This window comes from Schistocerca serialis, chromosome 1 (genome assembly GCF_023864345.2).
Source record: "Schistocerca serialis cubense isolate TAMUIC-IGC-003099 chromosome 1, iqSchSeri2.2, whole genome shotgun sequence".
Lineage (NCBI taxonomy): Eukaryota > Metazoa > Arthropoda > Insecta > Orthoptera > Acrididae > Schistocerca > Schistocerca serialis.
Genome location: NC_064638.1, coordinates 173,436,527 through 173,456,754, shown reverse-complemented (window position 1 = coordinate 173,456,754; position 20,228 = coordinate 173,436,527). Strand labels below are relative to the sequence as shown.

General features: G+C 38.6%; 2 protein-coding genes across 2 annotated transcripts in view; one reads left to right on the top strand and one right to left on the bottom strand.

The window, feature by feature from the left end:
* Positions 1 to 20,228, top strand: part of LOC126464937 (transmembrane protein 121B-like) — a 70,423-nt gene that overhangs the window by 29,419 nt on the left and 20,776 nt on the right. The window lies entirely within an intron of this gene.
* Positions 8,400 to 20,228, bottom strand: part of LOC126464895 (putative ammonium transporter 1) — a 394,112-nt gene continuing 382,283 nt past the window's right edge. Inside the window, exon 11 of the mRNA XM_050096267.1 lies at positions 8,400 to 8,799. Within this exon, the coding sequence (XP_049952224.1) occupies positions 8,687 to 8,799 (113 nt within the window). The 3' untranslated portion in view covers positions 8,400 to 8,686. The remainder of the gene's footprint in view (positions 8,800 to 20,228) is intronic.

Genomic DNA, 20,228 nt, shown 5'->3' with positions numbered 1-20,228 from the left:
TTGATATGGTCATAGTTTGATTTGCTTTCTCTATCATAAGAAACATGTGACATTTCTGTGTTGCACATAACATCCAGTAACAACATAACACTAAAGTAAATAATTCTGTAACTTTTATATGCTTCCTTAATTTGATAGTTGTGTTTTGAAAGAGTTCATTTCTTGTTAAGCCTGTGTTCTTTAGTGCTGTACAGCATTTTTCCTCTAAAATATCAGCAACACACTTTAATCTGAACTGATGCAAGAGAGTTGTATGCTGGATTCTGTGTACAACCATCACTAGTCTTCCTCACACTACTCTCAAATGTATATTGTGTACGAGGTGGTGTTTTGACAGCCTATACTGTTTTGTCATTTTTCTAACAATGAGATACATGTATTGTAAAATAATTAGTTTTGTACTTTTTATAATTTGTGTTATTTTTAATTTGAAAATGGGTTTTTAATGTACCTGAGTTATGCTGCCTTATTTTTCAAGACTGCTCTGAGCCATGTCAGATGTTTACTATCATTTTGCAGTTTGTATGTGAAATATGATGCCATTACTATTAAGACAATAAAAGAAATTATTTACTTTCACATATACTTGAAGACTATATTAGTTCCCTTGAGATTATATTCCTTGATTTTCAGTTGAGGTTTCATTGAAGCTAATTATAAGCAAGAGGGAATGATTAAACAGTGCTGCAGTTCAGAAGGGATATAACTCACTGTTAAAAAAGACTGAATTCATGTGAAAGAATGTTAGCATCTGTTTTAAGGGATATTAAGTGTCACTGGTATACAAAACATGTAAAAGCTAAAATATCTCTTATAAAAATACTGTAACCAATTAATCATTCCACCAGAGAGCTAGCAGTGAATATAGACACTAAGGAGAGAGAGTGGCAGTGAAGAACTATCACATATATCTGCAGCAATCACCATTTAACTTTTGCCATGTTCTGTTCCATTGCAGGATGAAGCTATTGTAGTCTTAAGTCAATAGGCTAACTAATGTTTCATTTCCTGTCTATGAAAGCTAAACACAGCAAAGAGAAGCTGCCAATATACAACAGTGTTGAATGTAGTAGGCATCTAATGTGTGACCATATGTCTGGATGGTCTTCCATCCATGAAATTACTGCACACCTCTCAATAAAAATCTATGCCTGGTAGGTACCACACTTGCTGCATCTGAGCAAAAAGGCATAGAAAGTAGCTGCCAACCAAAAAGTTGTAGCTTGATGCTGATGAGTATTTTTGAGTTCCTAATGAATGTGTGTGTATTCATGTGAGCCTAAGGATAGGCATTAGAGCAAATGATGAACATACTTGGGAAAAAGTTGATGATCTATGTGTTGTCATGCAAGGTGACAGAAGTATTTTTTGAGATTGCCCTGGTGTGCTGTTGACAGATTGTGGCAATGAGGACCAACAACTTAAAAGTAAGAATGGTATCTTCTGGTGAGGACATGGGAGTTCATTTGTAGCATCACATCATGCTACCAGATTATTCAGTTACAGAAGTGACTGCTTTACAGTATAAAATTTGATCCTATCCTCCCCATTCATCCAACTAACTTCTTTGTCTTTGTGTGCACGAAGAGCCAATTTTGTTGGTCAGTTAAAGATGACATGGGGTGCTAAGGGAGGTGTAGTAGTTCTTAAGAAGCCAAAGTGAGGAGTCTTTAGTCAGAGTATTCGCTAATTTATCCATTGATGAAAAATGTTGCACTTTGTGTGATGTACTTGTCAAGGATGGCTTACCATAAATATTTTCTGTTAAGGTGCATATATGGGAATCAGGGAAGCTGACGTTGGGCAGGGGTTGTATAAAGCAAGGTCACTGAGAAAACAGTGTGAAGAGAAGAGAAATAATATGAAACTGATAAGGGAAAAAAGGGGTTGCGTGAAATAAGAAAGAATTGTTAGGAGTAGGCATAGCGGAGGGTCTAGCGGAAGTAAACGTAAGGAGATTGTAATACAAAAGCATGTGTTGGAGACACGTGTGTCACTGAAGAGAGACGGTTGTTCAGTAGGGATGGAGAGTACAGATGGCATTTGTTGTACTGAAGCCATTAATGTTGGCTATGCTGTGCAAAGTCACATTCATCCGAAAAATGTTTGACTCAATTCCACACTGACACTTAGCAGTAAAAGTATGATCAAAGAGGTACTAAACAAAATTTGTGACTGGACTGGGTATCTCTTGTTAGAGAGAACACACTATGCTATTTTGTATGAAGAGTTATTGACTGATGTAGAAGTAACCTGATGTGCACCAGGGAACAGTGTTGAGCTCTTAATGAACTGGCATGCATCTGAGAAATAAATAAACAGAAAATGTGATGCGAAATAAAGTGACTTTTATAAATTTGACAAATTTCAAGAGATTTTAATGCAAGGGAAACAAAAAAATAATATCACTCCTAGGCAGATGAAAGGGAGGGGAGGGGAGCGCAAATGTCAAAAACTTGTGGAAAGTGAGGCGGTTGTGTAATGTGGTCCTTAGTGGATCAAAATTGAAACCAAACAAGCAGATATATACCTTATGTTGTATTCTGATAGGTGAGGTCCTGTTTAATGTGACTCCTATAGCATTTCATCTAGTCTGATTTCTCTTTCAAAGCCAAAAACTTTTGATATGTGTTGCATTAACCAAGGCTTAATAGCCTCAGAAGATTGTTAAGTTTCTTGTTTTTTTTTTCCTTCCAACTCACAATTCAGACACAGACAAGTTGCAGGCTCCTGGTGCTGCTTGAAATACCTCTGAAAGTTACCAGGCTCTTTTCAGAGGGATTAATAAGGGAAGAGGAGGAAGTGTTACTTGCTTAACTCGTGCCGAGACAAGTGTAATTTCAGGTAAAAATTTCTCCACAGCAATAGTATGTCATTTCAGTAAGAACCACAACAATATATATTAATGAAAGAATGATAATATGGGGTATAAAATGAAATTTTTGACTAGACTGAAAATTGACTTGTTGGAGAATGCAGCATGTTGCCTTGGAAGGAGGGTCATCGACACATACAGAAGTAACTTCAGGGCATGCTCCAGGGAAATCTGTTGGTACACTTGTTATTGTTTTATATAAATGACCTGGTAGACAACATTAATACTAATCTCAGACTTTTTGCAGATGATACAGGTACTTGTAATTAAGTACCATCTGTAAAAGCTACACGAATATACATACTTTTTGTGGGTTCTTGCCCACTCCTTGCTTATAGGGTGCCTACAGGATGCAGCATTCTTGGAATGCTATACAGCAGTTCAATCAAATAAGATTAGTAGTTTTATTTATAGAAAAGCAAACTGACAATACTTTACTACAGCAAATGTCACTAGCGAGAGGTGACATGTAAACAGTACAGTTCTTGCTATACACAGAGTCCGAGGAAACACTTGATACGGGTCTGACAGCGTAGCACTGATCATGTTGCAGACTCGGGCTGATCTGAGCAACAGAGGCTAGCAGGAGCTGCGTTTATATGCACTTGTTGCAGGAGGCGCGCCTGGCGTGGCGTGGTCCGATTCTGCACACTATTGGCCGGCGTTTCCTCACAGCCTTCTCTGCTCATGCGTTGCGCCTCTTCCTTCTAGTGTTTGTGGTTGCACCAGAACACTATTCTTAAATGTTCAGAAATGTAAAATTGTGAACTTCACAAAAAGCCGAAATCTGATATCTTATGTAAGTATTATTGGTCCTCTTGTCTACAGCAGCAGTTTATGCAGGACAATAAACAAGTCAATTTATTTATATGCAAGTAAATGTGATACAGTAATACATTAATAGAACTTCCATTTCTAAGCATACATATGTCAATTATGAATTGTACATATATTGCATTAAAAAAAAGTATTCCATATTTTGAATGGTGGTAGTATGGACAAAAATGAAAAAAAATCCATTAATCAAGGGTTCAAAAATGTGAACCTTAAGACTATTAATTGTTTTTTTTTTTTTTTTTTTTTTTTTTTTTCCACTGTTGTGAAACTCATCTCTTCTGCTGCAAGCTCTTTGCCTTTACGAATGACTTTACACACAGTAAATATCTGTCAGTGTTGTTCCTGTACAGCGTATTTACAGTTCTGGGTGAGTACAGTACATAACGTTAGATGTAATGGAACCGTTTTGCATTTTAAGTATGTGAAATGGTTTACACTGTATTTTTAGCAGTGTACTTACCACATAACAGAAGCCTATTATTCCACAAGGAAAATGACAGACGTGATCTTTCCCAAAACTGTGGATATAGTGACTTTAAAGATTTCCTAAAGGTTTTGACCTGAGTAGTAATTGCTTTTACGTTTTTGGTAAATTTTTTATTTTCTATTTTCTGGGTCAAATGTATGTTGTTGTCTTGTCTCATATAGTGATCATGAGTATCATTTTTTTCAGTATGCTACCCTTACTTATCACATCCATTTTAATGAACACAAGAGTTTCTTTGCTGTAGAAATGTGATAAAAGAGGAATACAAGAAATATCAAACAGTGGCTTGTATATATACAAGGAACATTCAATAATTAAAGAGACAAATTGATGTAGGAAAAACCTGTATTTTTACAAAATGAAACTTTTGCTACTATTCAACATAATCTCCCCCCCCCCCCCCCCCAATATCAATACACTTTTCCCAATACTGAATTAAGGTTTTTGTATCTGATGCAAAGAGGTCTTTGTCTTGTTCTTTGAGCCACTTTCCCACAAATTCTTTCACCACCTCATAACTTTTTCCCACGTAATGCTTCTGTGAGTGGACCAAAGAAATGAAAATCTGAGGAGCCAAAGGGAGGATGAGGTAGTATCTCCCAACCCATTTTGTCAATGGTTTCTTGGGTCAGCTGGGCAGTGTGAGGGTGAGATTTGTCATGTAACAGTATCATACCTTTACTTTGAGGTCCACTGTGTTTTTCTCTCATTGCTGGCTTTACTGCGTTCATTGACATGTCTGAGTGGTAGGCACTGTTTGTTGTAAGCTAACCTTCCAAATAATCAGATAAGATGACACCTTGGACATCCCAAAAGACAGCCAGCATAACTTTGCCTGCTGATGCTTGTGTTCCGAATTTCTTTCAGATGGGTGAGCTGGTGTGCTTCCATTCCATACTTTTTCCTGTGGGCTCTTGTTTAAAATTGCAAACCCTTTACATAACTTATTAAAATCTTGTTTCCCTTCCATAGGATTCTTTCAAGTCCATACCCATTTTGAGTCATGTTTCCTTGTGTTGATGCCATAACTCGTTTGGGGTCCACCTTGCACTGGTTTTGCTGTACTTGAGCCTTTTACTAATAATATTATGAACTCTGCCAATACTTACTGCAACTGTTTTTGCTATGTTCAACTGTGATGTCAGTCATCATGAATAATGCCATCAATGTGGGTTTCATGCAAAGGAGTTGACACTCCAACTGGCCAACCAGGATATTGCTCATATGTCACTGAGGTTCAAGTATTTTTGAACTGGTATAGCCACTTAAAAATTTTCTACAACTTTCACAATACTGTAAAATCATTTGAGAAGAGATTTGAGCCAGTTTTACATCTTCAGGAAGCAAAAAAACAGATCACTGAATGTTGTTCAACTAATGCAGGAATTTCAGTCCAACACACCACTGTTAAATGCAATATTGAGGTTATAAACAAAACAGGTTTTATCTGTCAACTGTTCTCAGATCACCCATGTGATGCAAACTTAGTCATGAAAGTGCAAAACTACTCATACGAATTGTTTCATTTTTGTAAGTTTGTATCCATTTATGATTCTAATGGTCTATTTTAGCAATTTAAATGTTTCATGACTATATTCTGTGCTATGACTGTGCTACCAAAGAGTCATCTCATAGTCAGCACTTGTAGCAATTTGTGGGCATATTAAATGGAATGATCACATAGCATCACTTGTAAAAACAAGTAGGGGACTTATTGATGGGATACTGGGAAATTGCGGTCTACAGTGGGGACTGCTTACAAAGCACTTGTGTGACCCATCTGCAAATATTGGCCAAGTGTGTGGGATCATACTAAATGCAGCTAACAGGGACTATTTATTGAATGCAAAGGATAGCAAGACTGGTTACCCTTTTATTAGACTCAGGAGGGTGTGACTGAAATGCTGAAAAATCTGAACTGGTAGATCCATGAAGATAGACACCAGCTGTACTACAAAAGCACACTTACAATCTTTCAGGCACCAGTAGTAAGTGAGGAATCTGGGAATATACTACAGGCCCCTATGTATCACTCACAAATGGATAGTAAATAGAAGATTAACACATTGACCTCTGCATGCTTAGTGATGGATGTTTCACCATCAGGCACATGGTGTTAGGCATGAGGCTTTGCTGTGGCTGTCGCTGACCACACAGGAAGTGGTTCACAGGAAGTCCTGTCACATCCACAACTTACAAAATTGTAATTATCCTAATTGATTACTGGATGATTAAAGCCTCCTCCAGTGTTGATGACAGTACAATTGGGGAACATAGATATCAGCAGACTGAGGTTTTCGCTAAATTTTTGGTTACATCTGGGGTTGAGTCTTGTGGTCAATAGATGCAATGGAAGAATAGGTTTTCCTAAGTCTCCTAAAGGGATTCTGCAAGGTGTTTGATTATCAACTTGACGTAATATTGTTACTGAACACCTCCGTGGTATAAATGCTTTTATGACAGCTGCATTGCCCCAGTAGATTATGCCATATGACAGTTCTGAATGAAAATACCAGTATGCAAATTACTCTAATGTTCCACTTGAGATAGATTTATAAGTGCAAAGCAGGCAGAACTGAGTGTTTCAGCTAACTTATCAAAGTGCTTCATTTCAGGTTATTACTCATACAGATAGTTTAGAATTTCACATATGGTATTGTCACACCTGCAAAACCTAGTACATGCTGACTGGTGTGAATAATCCTTGTCTATCCACTTCCACACAGGCAGCACTGCCATTGCTGCATTGTCTATGCAAGAAAAAATGCCATCATCAGACACCCCATTTTGTGAAGACTGATTGATCTGTCACGTCCCTCATATGTCAATATTGTGCCAGTTGATATTAACATGATATACTGGCAGTCTCTCTCTCTCTCTCTCTTCTCTCTCTCTCTCTCTCTCTCTCTCTCTCTCTCTCTCTCTCTCTCTATCTCCATATATTTATCATCAAACACTTGCAAGGAAAAAAAAACTTACATTTTGGCCTTAATCTTTGTGCAGGATGACACAGCAATTAATTTAGCATATGCAAAAATGTCACAGATTTTCAGAAGTCTTTTGACACTGTTCCTCTCAAGCAGCTTCTAATCAAATTGCATGCTATGGAGTGTCATTTCAGCTGTGTGACAGGATTTGTGATTTCTTGTCAGAAATGTCACAGTTCATAGTAATTCACAGAAAATTATGTAGTGAAACTGAAGTGATGTCCAGTGTTTCCCAGAAAGTGTTACTGGCGTTTGCGGTTCTTAAGCAATGTAAGCAATTTATCAGAGAAACTGCACAAGTATTGGAGATTGTTTCCAGATAATGCTCTCATTTACCATCTAGTGAAGTCATTAGCAGATCAAAACAAATTGTAAAATGGTTTGGACAAGATATCTGTAAGGTGCAAAAAGTGGCATTTGACCTTATACAACAACAAGCATGATATCCCCCAGACTATTAAAAATCCATTAAATTATAGTTACATGATAAATCACACAAATTTAAAGACTGTTGATTCAACTGAACATTTAGAACTACAGTAACAAACAACTTAAACTGCAATTGTGAGGAAAGGAAACCAAAGACTGAGTTTTATTGGTAGAACACTATGAGATTGTCTTTTCCCTGACAATCTTTAGATTAATTAATATAATGGTTTTTCTTAAATTTCACTGTGTAGTGTCTGAGATGAAATACTGACAGAGCCATTTTGCTATGTAAAACAAAATGTCTTGCTTATAGCATTTAAGAGATGAAAACTCAATGCTCTAAAAATATTTATGACTTGAAATGAATAGGAATCTGTATATTTAAAGAATGGAAAATCCAGGATGGAATAATGACAGTATTATGAAAAGGATAGTTACTTGCTGAGTTGCAGATGGGCACTACAAAAGACTGTCAAACTGTTTGACTGTCTTTTGTTGTGCCTCTCAGTGACTCAGCATCTCCACTATATGGTGAGCAGGAACTATCCTTTTCATAATATTGTCAATCTGTGTATTTATGCATGCACCAATAATATGATGTAGTGTAAATGATAGTTGTTGGTCTGTATCATATGAAACACTGTGGATTTCTTGTTGTCTAAAAGTTGCTTAATAGTAAGAAATGTACACAACTTACCTACTTCAGATGGACAATTTGTCTTCACAGATATCAGTTTCTCAAGAGGTGAAAATAAGAACCATTTAGATAGCTTTTATGGTTGAATCTTAATTGTCAATATCCATCATCTGTTAACTTCAAGTTGACAATTTTCTCTTTTATCACACGATATACCAAATTAATACTCCATGCAGAAAATTATAGGAACATTTTAATGCCACATTTTGAAAAGAGGAACCATGTATCTGTTGCTGTACATCCATGGGCACATTGTCTTACACTACACAAAAGAAATGTAATAATTATGATACACTGATTTTACAAAATGGCAAATAAATAATAGCAGAACTAATGAATCATTGAAGATTGATGAGGAATGTGTGTATACTTCACTATGAATTTGTGATACGCTTAATGATGATGTTTTCTGTCTCTTCAAATGCCATATTATTGTACTCGGATGTTGGCCGACAGCTTTCTGGCTTTTTGTAAGTTGGCTTCTCATCTGTAACAAGTTTTAAACTGTATTTCACAGAATGTATAAAATGAAAGAATTTCAAATAAAATGAAAATAATGTAGTTGTTGCAATATATATACAGGGCTATTACAAATGATTGAAGCGATTTCATAAATTCACTGTAGCTCCATTCATTGACATATGGTCACGACACACTACAGATACGTAGAAAAACTCATAAAGTTTTGTTCGGCTGAAGCCGCACTTCAGGTTTCTGCTGCCAGAGCGCTCGAGAGCGCAGTGAGACAAAATGGTGACAGGAGCCGAGAAAGCGTATGTCGTGCTTGAAATGCACTCACATCAGTCAGTCATAACAGTGCAACGACACTTCAGGACGAAGTTCAACAAAGATCCACCAACTGCTAACTCCATTCAGCGATGGTACGCGCAGTTTAAAGCTTCTGGATGCCTCTGTAAGGGGAAATCAATGGGTCGGCCTGCAGTGAGCGAAGAAACGGTTGAACGCGTGCAGGCAAGTTTCACGCATAGCCCGCGGAAGTCGACGAATAAAGCAAGCAGGGAGCTAAACGTACCACAGCCGACGGTTTGGAAAATCTTACGGAAAAGGCTAAAGCAGAAGCCTTACCGTTTACAATTGTTACAAGCCCTGACACCCGATGACAAAGTCAAACGCTTTGAATTTTCGGCGCGGTTGCAACAGCTCATGGAAGAGGATGCGTTCAGTGCGAAACTTGTTTTCAGTGATGAAGCAACATTTTTTCTTAATGGTGAAGTGAACAGAAACAATGTGCAAATCTGGGCGGTAGAGAATCCTCGCGCATTCGTGCAGCAAATTCGCAATTCACCAAAAGTTAACGTGTTTTGTGCAATCTCATGGTTTAAAGTTTACGGCCCCTTTTTCTTCTGCGAAAAAAACATTACAGGACACGTGTATCTGGACATGCTGGAAAATTGGCTCTTGCCACAACTGGAGACCGACAGTGCCGATTTCATCTTTCAACAGGATGGTGCTCCACCACACTTCCATCATGATGTTCGGCATTTCTTAAACAGGAGATTGGAAAACCAATGGATCGGTCGTGGTGGAGATCATGATCAGCAATTCATATCATGGCCTCCACACTCTCCCGACTTAACACCATGCGATTTCTTTCTGTGGGGTTATGTGAAAGATTCAGTGATTAAACCTCCTCTACCAAGAAACGTGCCAGAACTGCGAGCTCGCATCAACGATGCTTTCGAACTCATTGATGGGACATGCTGCACCGAGTGTGGGAGGAACTTGATTATCGGCTTGATGTCTGCCGACTCACTAAAGGGGCACATATCGAACATTTGTGAATGCCTAAAAAAACTTTTTGAGTTTTTGTATGTCTGTGCAAAGCATTGTGAAAATATCTCAAATAATAAAGTTATTGTAGAGCTGTGAAATCGCTTCAATCATTTGTAATAACCCTGTACATATATATTATCCTGAAGACCAAAGTGATTATATGAACTATTACTTTTCCATGCTGTCTGTATTGACAATGATATAAGAGATAAACTTAAAACTCTAGGTTTTATGTAACATTTTTTTGTGGCTGGCAGCAAAAAAATATGTATAGAAGGCAGAATCACATTACTGATGTTCACATTTATCCAAGAACAATGCTGTGATTATATTTCAATTGTAAAGATTTGATAACTTTCTTGAAGATCTTTTTGTGAGTTCTCCGTTATTTACAGTACTTGCTTCAGGAAAAAAGTTAGCACATGAAAAGCACCGTTTAATGATGGTTGTGCACATTTCCTGTTTATTATGAAAAAAAATTAAAAAATGTTGTGGTTCATAGTCAAATATGTATGATATTGTTATTATTTTAGTCTTCAGTCTGAGGACTCATTTGATACTGGTCTGTCCTTTATAAGTTTCTTCATCAGTGTATAACAACTACAACCTTTATCCACTTGAACCTGCTTACTGTATTCAAGACTTGAACACCTCCTTCAATTTTAGGGTCAGCACAACATCAGGCCACTGAATCTGCTCCTAACACTCCCTTTATATAGTTCAAAAACTCTTGCCATCACTGCTTAAAGTAATAGTCATCATATATAATCTACACCTACATCATACTTTGCAAGCCATCTAATGGTGTGTAGTAGAGGATACTTTCGATACCACTAACTAATCCCCCCTCTACCCTGTTCCACTCGTGAATGGCACGTGAGAAGAATGATTCTTGATAAGCTTCTGTACTGGCTCTAATTTCTTGAATTTTGTCATTGTGGTCATTTTGTGGGGTTTATGTGGGAGGAAGTAATATGTTGTCCAACTCTTCATGGAAAGTGCACTCTCGAAATTTCAACACTAAACCTCCCCTTGATGCAGAATGCCCTTCTTGAAGATTCAGTCATTGGAGTTTGTTGAGCACCTCTGTAACACTCTTGAACATGACAAAATGCACTTCTCTTCATTGAATCTTTTATCTCTCCTCTATTGGTCCTACCTGGTAAGGACCCCATACTGCAGTTTGGTCCCTTAAGAATTCACATTCATACTCAAGAATCAGTTGAATAAGCACCTAATAAGACATTTTCTTTATGGATGAGTTAAATTTCCTTAAGATTCTTCCTATGAATCTTTGTCTGGCACCTGCTTTTCCTGCTACTTATTTTGTGTGGTCATTCCACTTAAGGTCACTCTGAATAGTTACTTCTAGGTATTTTATGGTACATGATATTTCTAGGAGTTTCTTATTAACAGTGTAGTTGTACAGTAGTGGCTTTCTTTTCCTGCGTATGCACATTGTTACATTTATTTACGTCCAGGGTCAACTGCCAGAGCCTGCACCACTCATCTGTTCTCTGCAGTTCATCTGCAAATTGATACAGTCTTCTGGTGTTGCTACTTTGTTATAGGAAACTGCATCATCTGCAAAAAGTCTGTAGGAGCATCTGACACTTTCTACTACACCATTTGTATGCACTGTAAAAAATAATGGCCCTACCCCACTTCCTTCGGGCACTTTGAAAATTATCTTTACATCTGCCAATTTTGTTCCATTAAGAGTGATGTGTTGAGTTTTATCTGCAAGGAAGTCTTGAATTCAGTCACAAATCTGGTCCAATACTCAATAAGTTCATATTTTTTTCACTATATGATAGTGCAGGACAATACCAAATGCCTTCCTATAGACAAGGAACACAGCAACAACCTGAGTGACATTGTTTACAGCACTGTGGATCTCATGGAGGAACACAGCAAATTGAGTTTGCAATATCTGTGTTTGCAGAATCCACTTAGATTTTTATAGAAGAGATTTTTTGTTCTCAAAAAACGTCATAATTCTTTAGCGTAAAACATGTTCCATAATTCTACAATAGACTGACATCCACAACATAAGTCTATAATTATGTACACCTGCCCTATGGCGCTTCTTGAAAAAGAGAATGACCTGCACATTTTTCCCTGTCACTAGGTCCCCTTTGTTGCTCTAGTGATCTATGATAAACTGCTGTTAGAGGGTGAGCAAGTTGTTTCGCATAATTTTTGAAGACTCTTATAGGTGTCTCATCTAGTGCTGATGCCTTTCCATGACTAAGCAATCATAGTTGCTTTTCTATTCTGTGAATGGTTAGCTCAGTATCTGCCATTTCAACATTCGTATGATGATTCAAAGGAAGGACTGTGTTGCAGTCTTCCATGGTGAAACAAACTTCACTTCGTTGTCTTCCATTTTGGTGCCAGTATGGTCTCTGTGTGAATGAATAGCTGATTTTGAATGACGTACAGCTTTTACGTGAAACAAAAACCTCTTAGGGTTTTTATTCAGATTGGTTGATAAAATTTTACTTTCAAAGTATTTTAATGCTTCTCGTATTGCTCTCCTTATCTGCATTTTCATTTTGTTGAGCTTTGCTTGTCGGCTAGGTTTTGACTTCTGTTGAAGCTGTCTTTGTTTACGGAGCATTTTCTAACGCAGCTATTAAACCACAGTGGGTCTTTCCCATCCCTTAACATCTAACTTGGAACATACTTGTCTAAGGAATATAGAACAATGCTTTTGAATTTTTTGCATTTGTGCTTCACATCTTTGTCCTTACCTATGAATATTTGATGCTGACTGTGCAGATACTCTGCAGTTTATATCCAGTCACTTTCACTAAGCAGAATTATCTTCCTACTTTTCTTAACATTCTTTGTAAACCCTGTAGTCATAGTAGCCATTGCAGCCTTGTGACCACTGATACCTTCCTCTATGTTAACTGATCCATAAGTTCAGGTATGTTTGTTGCTAGGAGGTCAAAGATATTACCTTCAGGAATTGGTTCTCTAACTATTTGCCCAAAATAATTTTCAGAGAAGAGATTCAGAATATTACACAAATCGCTGTCTCTGGCACTGATTTTGATATCATGACCCTTCCAATCTATACCTGGCAAGTTGAAGTCACTCCCCATTGCAACAGCATGGTCTCCTGACCTACGTGGTCTATAAAAGTATCTGATTACCATTTTTGACTGACCTTTGATGTTTAACTCACCCAGATTAATTCACATTCAGGATCTGTGATAACCTCACTAGATATCTGTTATTTTTATTTCTTTTTTGTAACCTGTAATGAACATTACAGTGATTATGTATTGTTGTCACACCTGAACTCACATGAAAATCAATGCTAAGTGTTCCATGACCCACATGCTACAGGCAGTCATGGCAGAATGACATCGTGGCTCGAGTGTCACGTGCCACTATAAACCTGGTCTTATTTTGGGAATTCATGGTCGATTATGAATTTCCTGACCTCTACCATTTACAACTTCAAATCACAAAAGTAAGCATAATGATTGTAGTATCCAATGTGGTTACTCAGATGAGGAACCCACCATTATGTGTTGTAATGCATTGGATCCTAGGATTATGGTGAGTCCCAACATTTTCACTGATAAAGAAATGGGACACGCTGAAATGCCTCCCAATTTAAATTAAAGAAAAAGTGCTGTTTTGTAACATTCAGTGTAAACTCTCCTCTAAAATTTGGGAAACAGAGGTAATTGGAATTAGTTCTGCAGAAGAACCATACAAAAATTTTAGCATGACCTTATAGAATGTAAAATCGCCAATAAACCTGAATACAATTTTAAAATACTTATGGTGGTCTGCTCAAATGCAAATTTATTCCACCTATATTACTTACGGGATGCATGGTATTCGTTGTGCCAGCTACAGTAGTCAATAAGAGCAAGGAATTATCAGAGAAAAATGTAACACCAAAGAGTACATAATAGAGAAGTAGACACACAGATTATTTATGTGCTTGCACTGTGTCTGTGCATTCACTTAAGTAATACCAGTCACTACATGATTACCCCCTTCCGCACCCCACTATCAAAGATGTTTCATGTTTAATCTGGCATGACGCACAGGGCATGTTTGTTGCATTCTTGCCAATGGATGCAACTGGAGTTGGCACACTGAGACAGTTTCCAACTGGCACCACAGATGGCACTTTGAAGTTCACCGCCAACCACAAGCATGGCCCAATCAGCAGCCTCCGTGCTGCTGCCAAGGAGACGGACTTCTGTATTGTGATAAGTGGCAGCCACAGGCAGCTAAGGAGGTTTATATTTGGTGTTGGGTACAACAGTACTACTAAATAGTAACATTGTATTCAGGAACACACATCTTGACAGGCCACTGCTTAGTTGTATCCATCTGCAAGCATATCTAACGAGTTGCTGTTAAGTATCACAGCACAATAAAATGTATAATTGTGCCACTAATTAGTTTGCAGTGTCACAGTTCCTCTGTCCACCATGGAGCACCTAAACCTAATATGATGTGTGCAAGCCATTCTACCCAAATGACCTGTATATATCAATATTGTTATGGCACTCTTGAACCTAGGGACATCTTGTTGATGTTGTCTTCTTCACGACAACGCTCAGTGTCTGTCATGGCTTGTCAGCAAGGTGGCATGTAGAAAGAGTTTCAGTAGCATCATATTCACTTTTCATAACTGGTGGTGCTAGCTTTTTGTGGTATGTTATGCATCAGGAAATAGAAAAAAATGGAAATGAGCGTATGACGTCAGTGGCCGGGAGTTCCCAGGCGGGAAGTTCGGCTGCCAAGTGCAAGTCTTATTGAGTGCGACACCACATTGGGCGACTTGGGTGTCAACAATGGGGATGAAATGATGATGAGAACAGCACAACACCCAGCCCCTGACGGGAGAAAATCTCCCTTCCCAACCGGGAAATGAACATGACCCCCTGTGCGTGGCATTCCAACATGCTGACCGTTCAGCTATTGAGGCAGACGATCAGGAAATGTAGGCTTGATTTGGTCAAGGGCAGCTGTAGTCAGCACACTATGAATGACAACTCTGAACATGTTGCTGCCTCTACTTAATACTGCATATGGTCACTCATACAGTGGTTCAAGCAATTTGTGAACGGAGTCAGTGCACAGAAGTATGTTCGTGCAGCTGTCTAAGCCTGCAAAAATGAATGGACATTGTCCAGTCAACTCTCTGGGGTGACTGCTCGAAGCTGGCATATATGTGCTCTCAGTTTGTCAACAAAATCCGATGATGCTACATTCTCATCTGTCCCATCATGCATGTATTCTGCTGGCAGTCATGAAGTTTGACCATAAAAAAGTTTGGCTGCTGTGGCCATAAGATCACTCTTGAAAAGTGTTTGCAGCCCAAGGAGCACAAAAGCCACTGCTTCAGCCCACTTCTATGTGGCATTACACTGCACAGCTGACGTGAGCTGCCAACATAGGTGCTCAACCATGCCGTTCACCAGAGGGTGGTAGGTTGCAATGTGTGTGTCTTTAATACCTAATAACATTGCCAGCGCCTTGAAAAGATATGCTTCAAATTGACATCCTTGGTCTGTAGTGATGCATAAAGACACCAAATGGAGTGATACACCCTCAAACCAATGTCTGTGCTACCATCTCCATCATGATATCTGTCATTGGGAAGGCTTCTGGCCACTTGGTGAGTTGATCCACTATTGTGAGGCAGTAGCTGCAGCCTTCAGAAACAGTGAGAAGTCCTACAATGTCAAAGTGAACATGTAAAAATTGTTGATTAGGGGGTACACGTGTGCCCAGTGGTGCCCTGTCATATCATGAGATTTTATTCTTTTGACATGCCATGTAGCTCTTGACAAAAGCTTTGCAGTCCTCATGCTGTTCGGGCCATGAAAAACTTTGACTAATTTAATGGTACCTCAAACGTCAGGATGTTCCAGACTGTGTGCAGCTGCTATCATGTGAGTCTGAAATTGTTGTGGTACAAACAGAAATCTTGTAATACAGTGTAGCATTTGCTTCAACTGTGATTATCTGGCATAATGACAGTCCTGATTGTTGTGTGAGCAACATGTAAAATTCCTCATCATGCTGTTGTGCCTGCACAATAGCATCAAAATCAATGGTTGTATATATAGCTTCAATCTGTGCTGTTGTATGCGCCAGTACATTCAAGGTTTCAGCACAAGATAGTGCATCTGCAGGCACATTGAGGTTGCCTTGTACATAAACAAAACGAGTTGCAAATTGACCAGTGTAGTCTAATTGCCTCAACTGTCTTGGAGAGGCCTTGCTCTGTTTCACCTTAAAAACAGAAGTTAAAGGCTTGTGATCTTGTCAACGTTCCAAGTAATGTTTGAATTTTTTGATAACAACATACGTAGCATATAATTCACAGTCGCATATTGCCTACTGTTGTTGGGAGAGTGACAGCTTGTGGCAGCAAAATGTGAGTAGTTGCTAACAGTGGTCTGCTGATTTGCAGTACTGTTCCCATAGTGGCAGCAGAGGCATCAACCATTAATACCAGTGGAGCTTGTGCTATAAGATCTGCCAATCACACAGGATTTGCTATTGCCATCCTTATGGCATGGAAAGAACAGCCTGTTTCTCTCATCCACTGTCATCTGTCATATGGTTTTGGTGCTCCCTTAAGAAATTCATTCAATGGAGCTGTGATCAGAGTATGATTGGAAATGAAACATTCGTAAAAATTTATGATGCTGAGAAACCAATGAAAGTCTCTAATTGGGACTGGAATAGGGTATGCAATTATGGATTTTACTTTATCTTGCTGCTGAGGGGGGAGGGGAGGGGGGGGGCAGCATAATACACCATTAGTGTCTACAGTGTATCCCAGGAAATGAACTTCCGTAGTCCCAAAAATACATTTTGAAGGTTTTTTTACTAGACTGTGCATGTGTAAATGGTCAAATAAACACACTTAAATGCTGTAAATGTTCGTTCTCAGACGCTGATGTTACGAGAACATCAACTATGTAGATGCATCAGAAACTGAAGTCTCATGTGATCTCATCCATGATATGCTGGAAGATTTGTGCTGTGTTACAGAGATTAAAAGGTATTCTGGTAAACTCAAACAGTCTAAAAGATGTAGTGACAGATTTTTCACGGACAACCTCTGTGGCTAAAGGTATCTGGTAATATGCATGTACCAAGTTGATTGTGAAAAAGATTGTCTTACCATGCATAGCAGCAGAGAAATCCCCTATATATGGAGTGGGATACTGGTCCGGAATGGTTCTTGCATTTAACTTGTGGTAGTTGCCGCATGGATACCATCTGTCTTTCTTCTTTGGAATGATGTGCAATGGGGCTGCCCAGCTACTACTTTAAGTTCGACATATGCCTTGTGCTAACATACTGCAAAATTCCTGCTTGAGTGTTTTTTGTTTTTCAGGCACCAGACACATAAGACTGGCATAAGTAGGTGGGCCCAGTGTGGTGAGAATGCGCTTAACTGGTAGTAATGTAGGTGACTGCCTAGTAACTTCAGGAAAATATTTCAACAGTTGCATAAATTGTGTATCTTTGGTGATTACACATATTATCATGGGCGCAGTATAGTTGACCTTTGGTTGAGCACTTAGATTTGCCATCACATTTTTCAAATGCTGCCATTTGCAAGTCAAGAACCAAATGTAGAAAGACAGAAAGTCTGCCCCCAAGATTGGTTGTGAGATGTCACCCACTGTGAACTGCTGTTTAAATGTTCGACTGAGACCAAGACTGAGTATTAACATAACACATCCATAGGTCTTAATCTTCGAGTCATTGGTGGTGTATAAGTTCAAATGGTTCAAATGGCTCTGAGCACTATGGGACTTAACATCTGAGGTCATCAGTCCCCTAGAACTTAGAACTACTTAAGCCTAACGAATCTAAGGACATCACACACATCCATGCCCAAGGCAGGATTCGAACCTGCAGCCATAGCAGTCTCTCGGTTCCAGACTGAACTGCCTAGAACTGCTTGGCCACAGTGCTGGCGGTGTATAAGTAATAATCATCACAGTTGTGAAGTGGTAATTTATTTGCAGGATACACCAAGACCTCAGCTCCTGTGTCCACTAAATGCTGCAACTTCATACTGTGATGAATAATTGGTGTGTATTACTAGTGGGGATAGCTGTAACAGTCACAGATTCTGTGTCATGGTTCCATTTATCTAGTAGCATGCATTTTTGTGTGTCTTTGCCAAATTTTTTTTATGATATCAGCAGGTGTTTGATGCGACAGATGAATGGTTATGACTTCTTGACAAACATTGATGAGGTCATTGTTTAGCATATGCTGTCTGCAAATGCAGCAGCCTGTGCAGTTAGTTCTGCTAACTGAGACTGCAGTGATGCTAAAATCACTGCAGCTGTGTTGTCTTGGTGCACCATCAGTGTTGCAATGCTCATTGAGGGATACATATCTGCAATCATATCTGTCGTTTGTGCTCGTTAAAATTTTCTGTGCATCAGCAGGTAACTTCAACAGCCAGATATTACATAATACATAACACTAACTATGTTGCTTTCTAGCACGTGTAGGTACCATAGGAGCTGTAACAAGTTCCCTAGCTCTTCCAGCCATAGAAGTTTCTTGAGGTGCTTTGCTTCTGACTGAGACAGGCATGTAATCAGAGTATTCTTTATAGCAGCAAACTGTACCGCTTCTGAGAATATCTTCCACCTCTGTGGCCAAGCCTTCCATTAGTGCTGCAGCCTCATAACTGTACTTTTTTTCATCTGACAAAATTTGCACTAAAATGTACTGGCCCTCTAGCCACGCAAACCAAAGTACTGGACAGTGCTGCCAGAAGGGCAGTGATTTTTATCATCACTGTTCCAACATACCACTACTCTGGGGTGGTTCGGTATTACCTGCTGAAGTATTCATTTGCATAAATCCAACATGGCTGGGGAGGAAGTAACGCACATGTATGTTCTGACATGAATTGGAATGTCCAAGTTGATGTGGTGCTGTAGTACTAACATATTTGTGTCACATCAGCATCACCAAATATGTGGTAGTCTGCTCAAATACAGATTTATTCCAGATATGCCAATTACAGGGTGCCTGCTATTCAGAGTGCTAGTTACCTTAGTCAGAGCCAAGGAATCATCAGAGAAAAAAGTGATGCCAAACAATACGTAATAGAAAATTTGAAACAAAGAATATTTATGTGCTTTCACTGTGTGTGCACATTCGCACAAGTAGGGCTAGTCACTACATACTACTCGGAAACTTCAATGCACAAGTTGGGACAGAAAAGAAAGAACATTGTAGAAAAATATCCAGCACACAGAAGAACAAGAAGAAATGGCAAAATACTGATCAATATGTGTAAAATGTTCTAGTTAAAACTGATTTCCACACATTTTTGCATATTACTATAAAAAAGCCAAAACTTTGATATCTCCAAATCCAAATATAGAAGAATTTCAGCTGGATCACATAGCCATATCCAAAAGAAATATCAAGATAATTATAAGTGTTAAAAGTAATTAAAAATTGGGGGTTTGACTAAGATTATTCTCTCTCTAAGGTTAAAATTCAATTTCTCTCATTTAAAATAAATGAAAGTAGTTAGACACAACTCTAGAATACTCAGTAAAAAAGAAAATATGGAAGCAGCAGAGAGGAAATTGAGACAGCTAAAATAGGGTCATTGCTGTTCACTACATGCACAAATTACGAAAGCAGTAGAGAAAAAATTCAGATTTGACAAGAATAAAAAGAACACATATTGGAACAAGGAGTGTGAAGAAGTGCTAGAACAGTGAGCTCAAAAATGAAGAAAGTAGAGATGTTGGAAAAAAAGAAATACCATTTGGAAGCCAGAAAAGATTGAAAAGGGAGACAAACAAAATGTCAACAGCTAAGGTTGAGTCACTTTCACCAGTTGCATACAAAATATTATCAAAAATTCTCCTAAGCAGATGTATGCCTGGGAGAACATCATTTCGAAAGGCAAGAGGCTCCACAAAACAGATCATCATCATCAGTTATCTGCTATATTAGCAGGTCCTTTGCCTCTCCATTTTCTGCGATCCATTGCTTCCTTCTTAAGGCTGCTGTATGTTGTACCGTCCATCATGTCATCCAGTATCTGGAATCTCTTCCTTCTTCGCT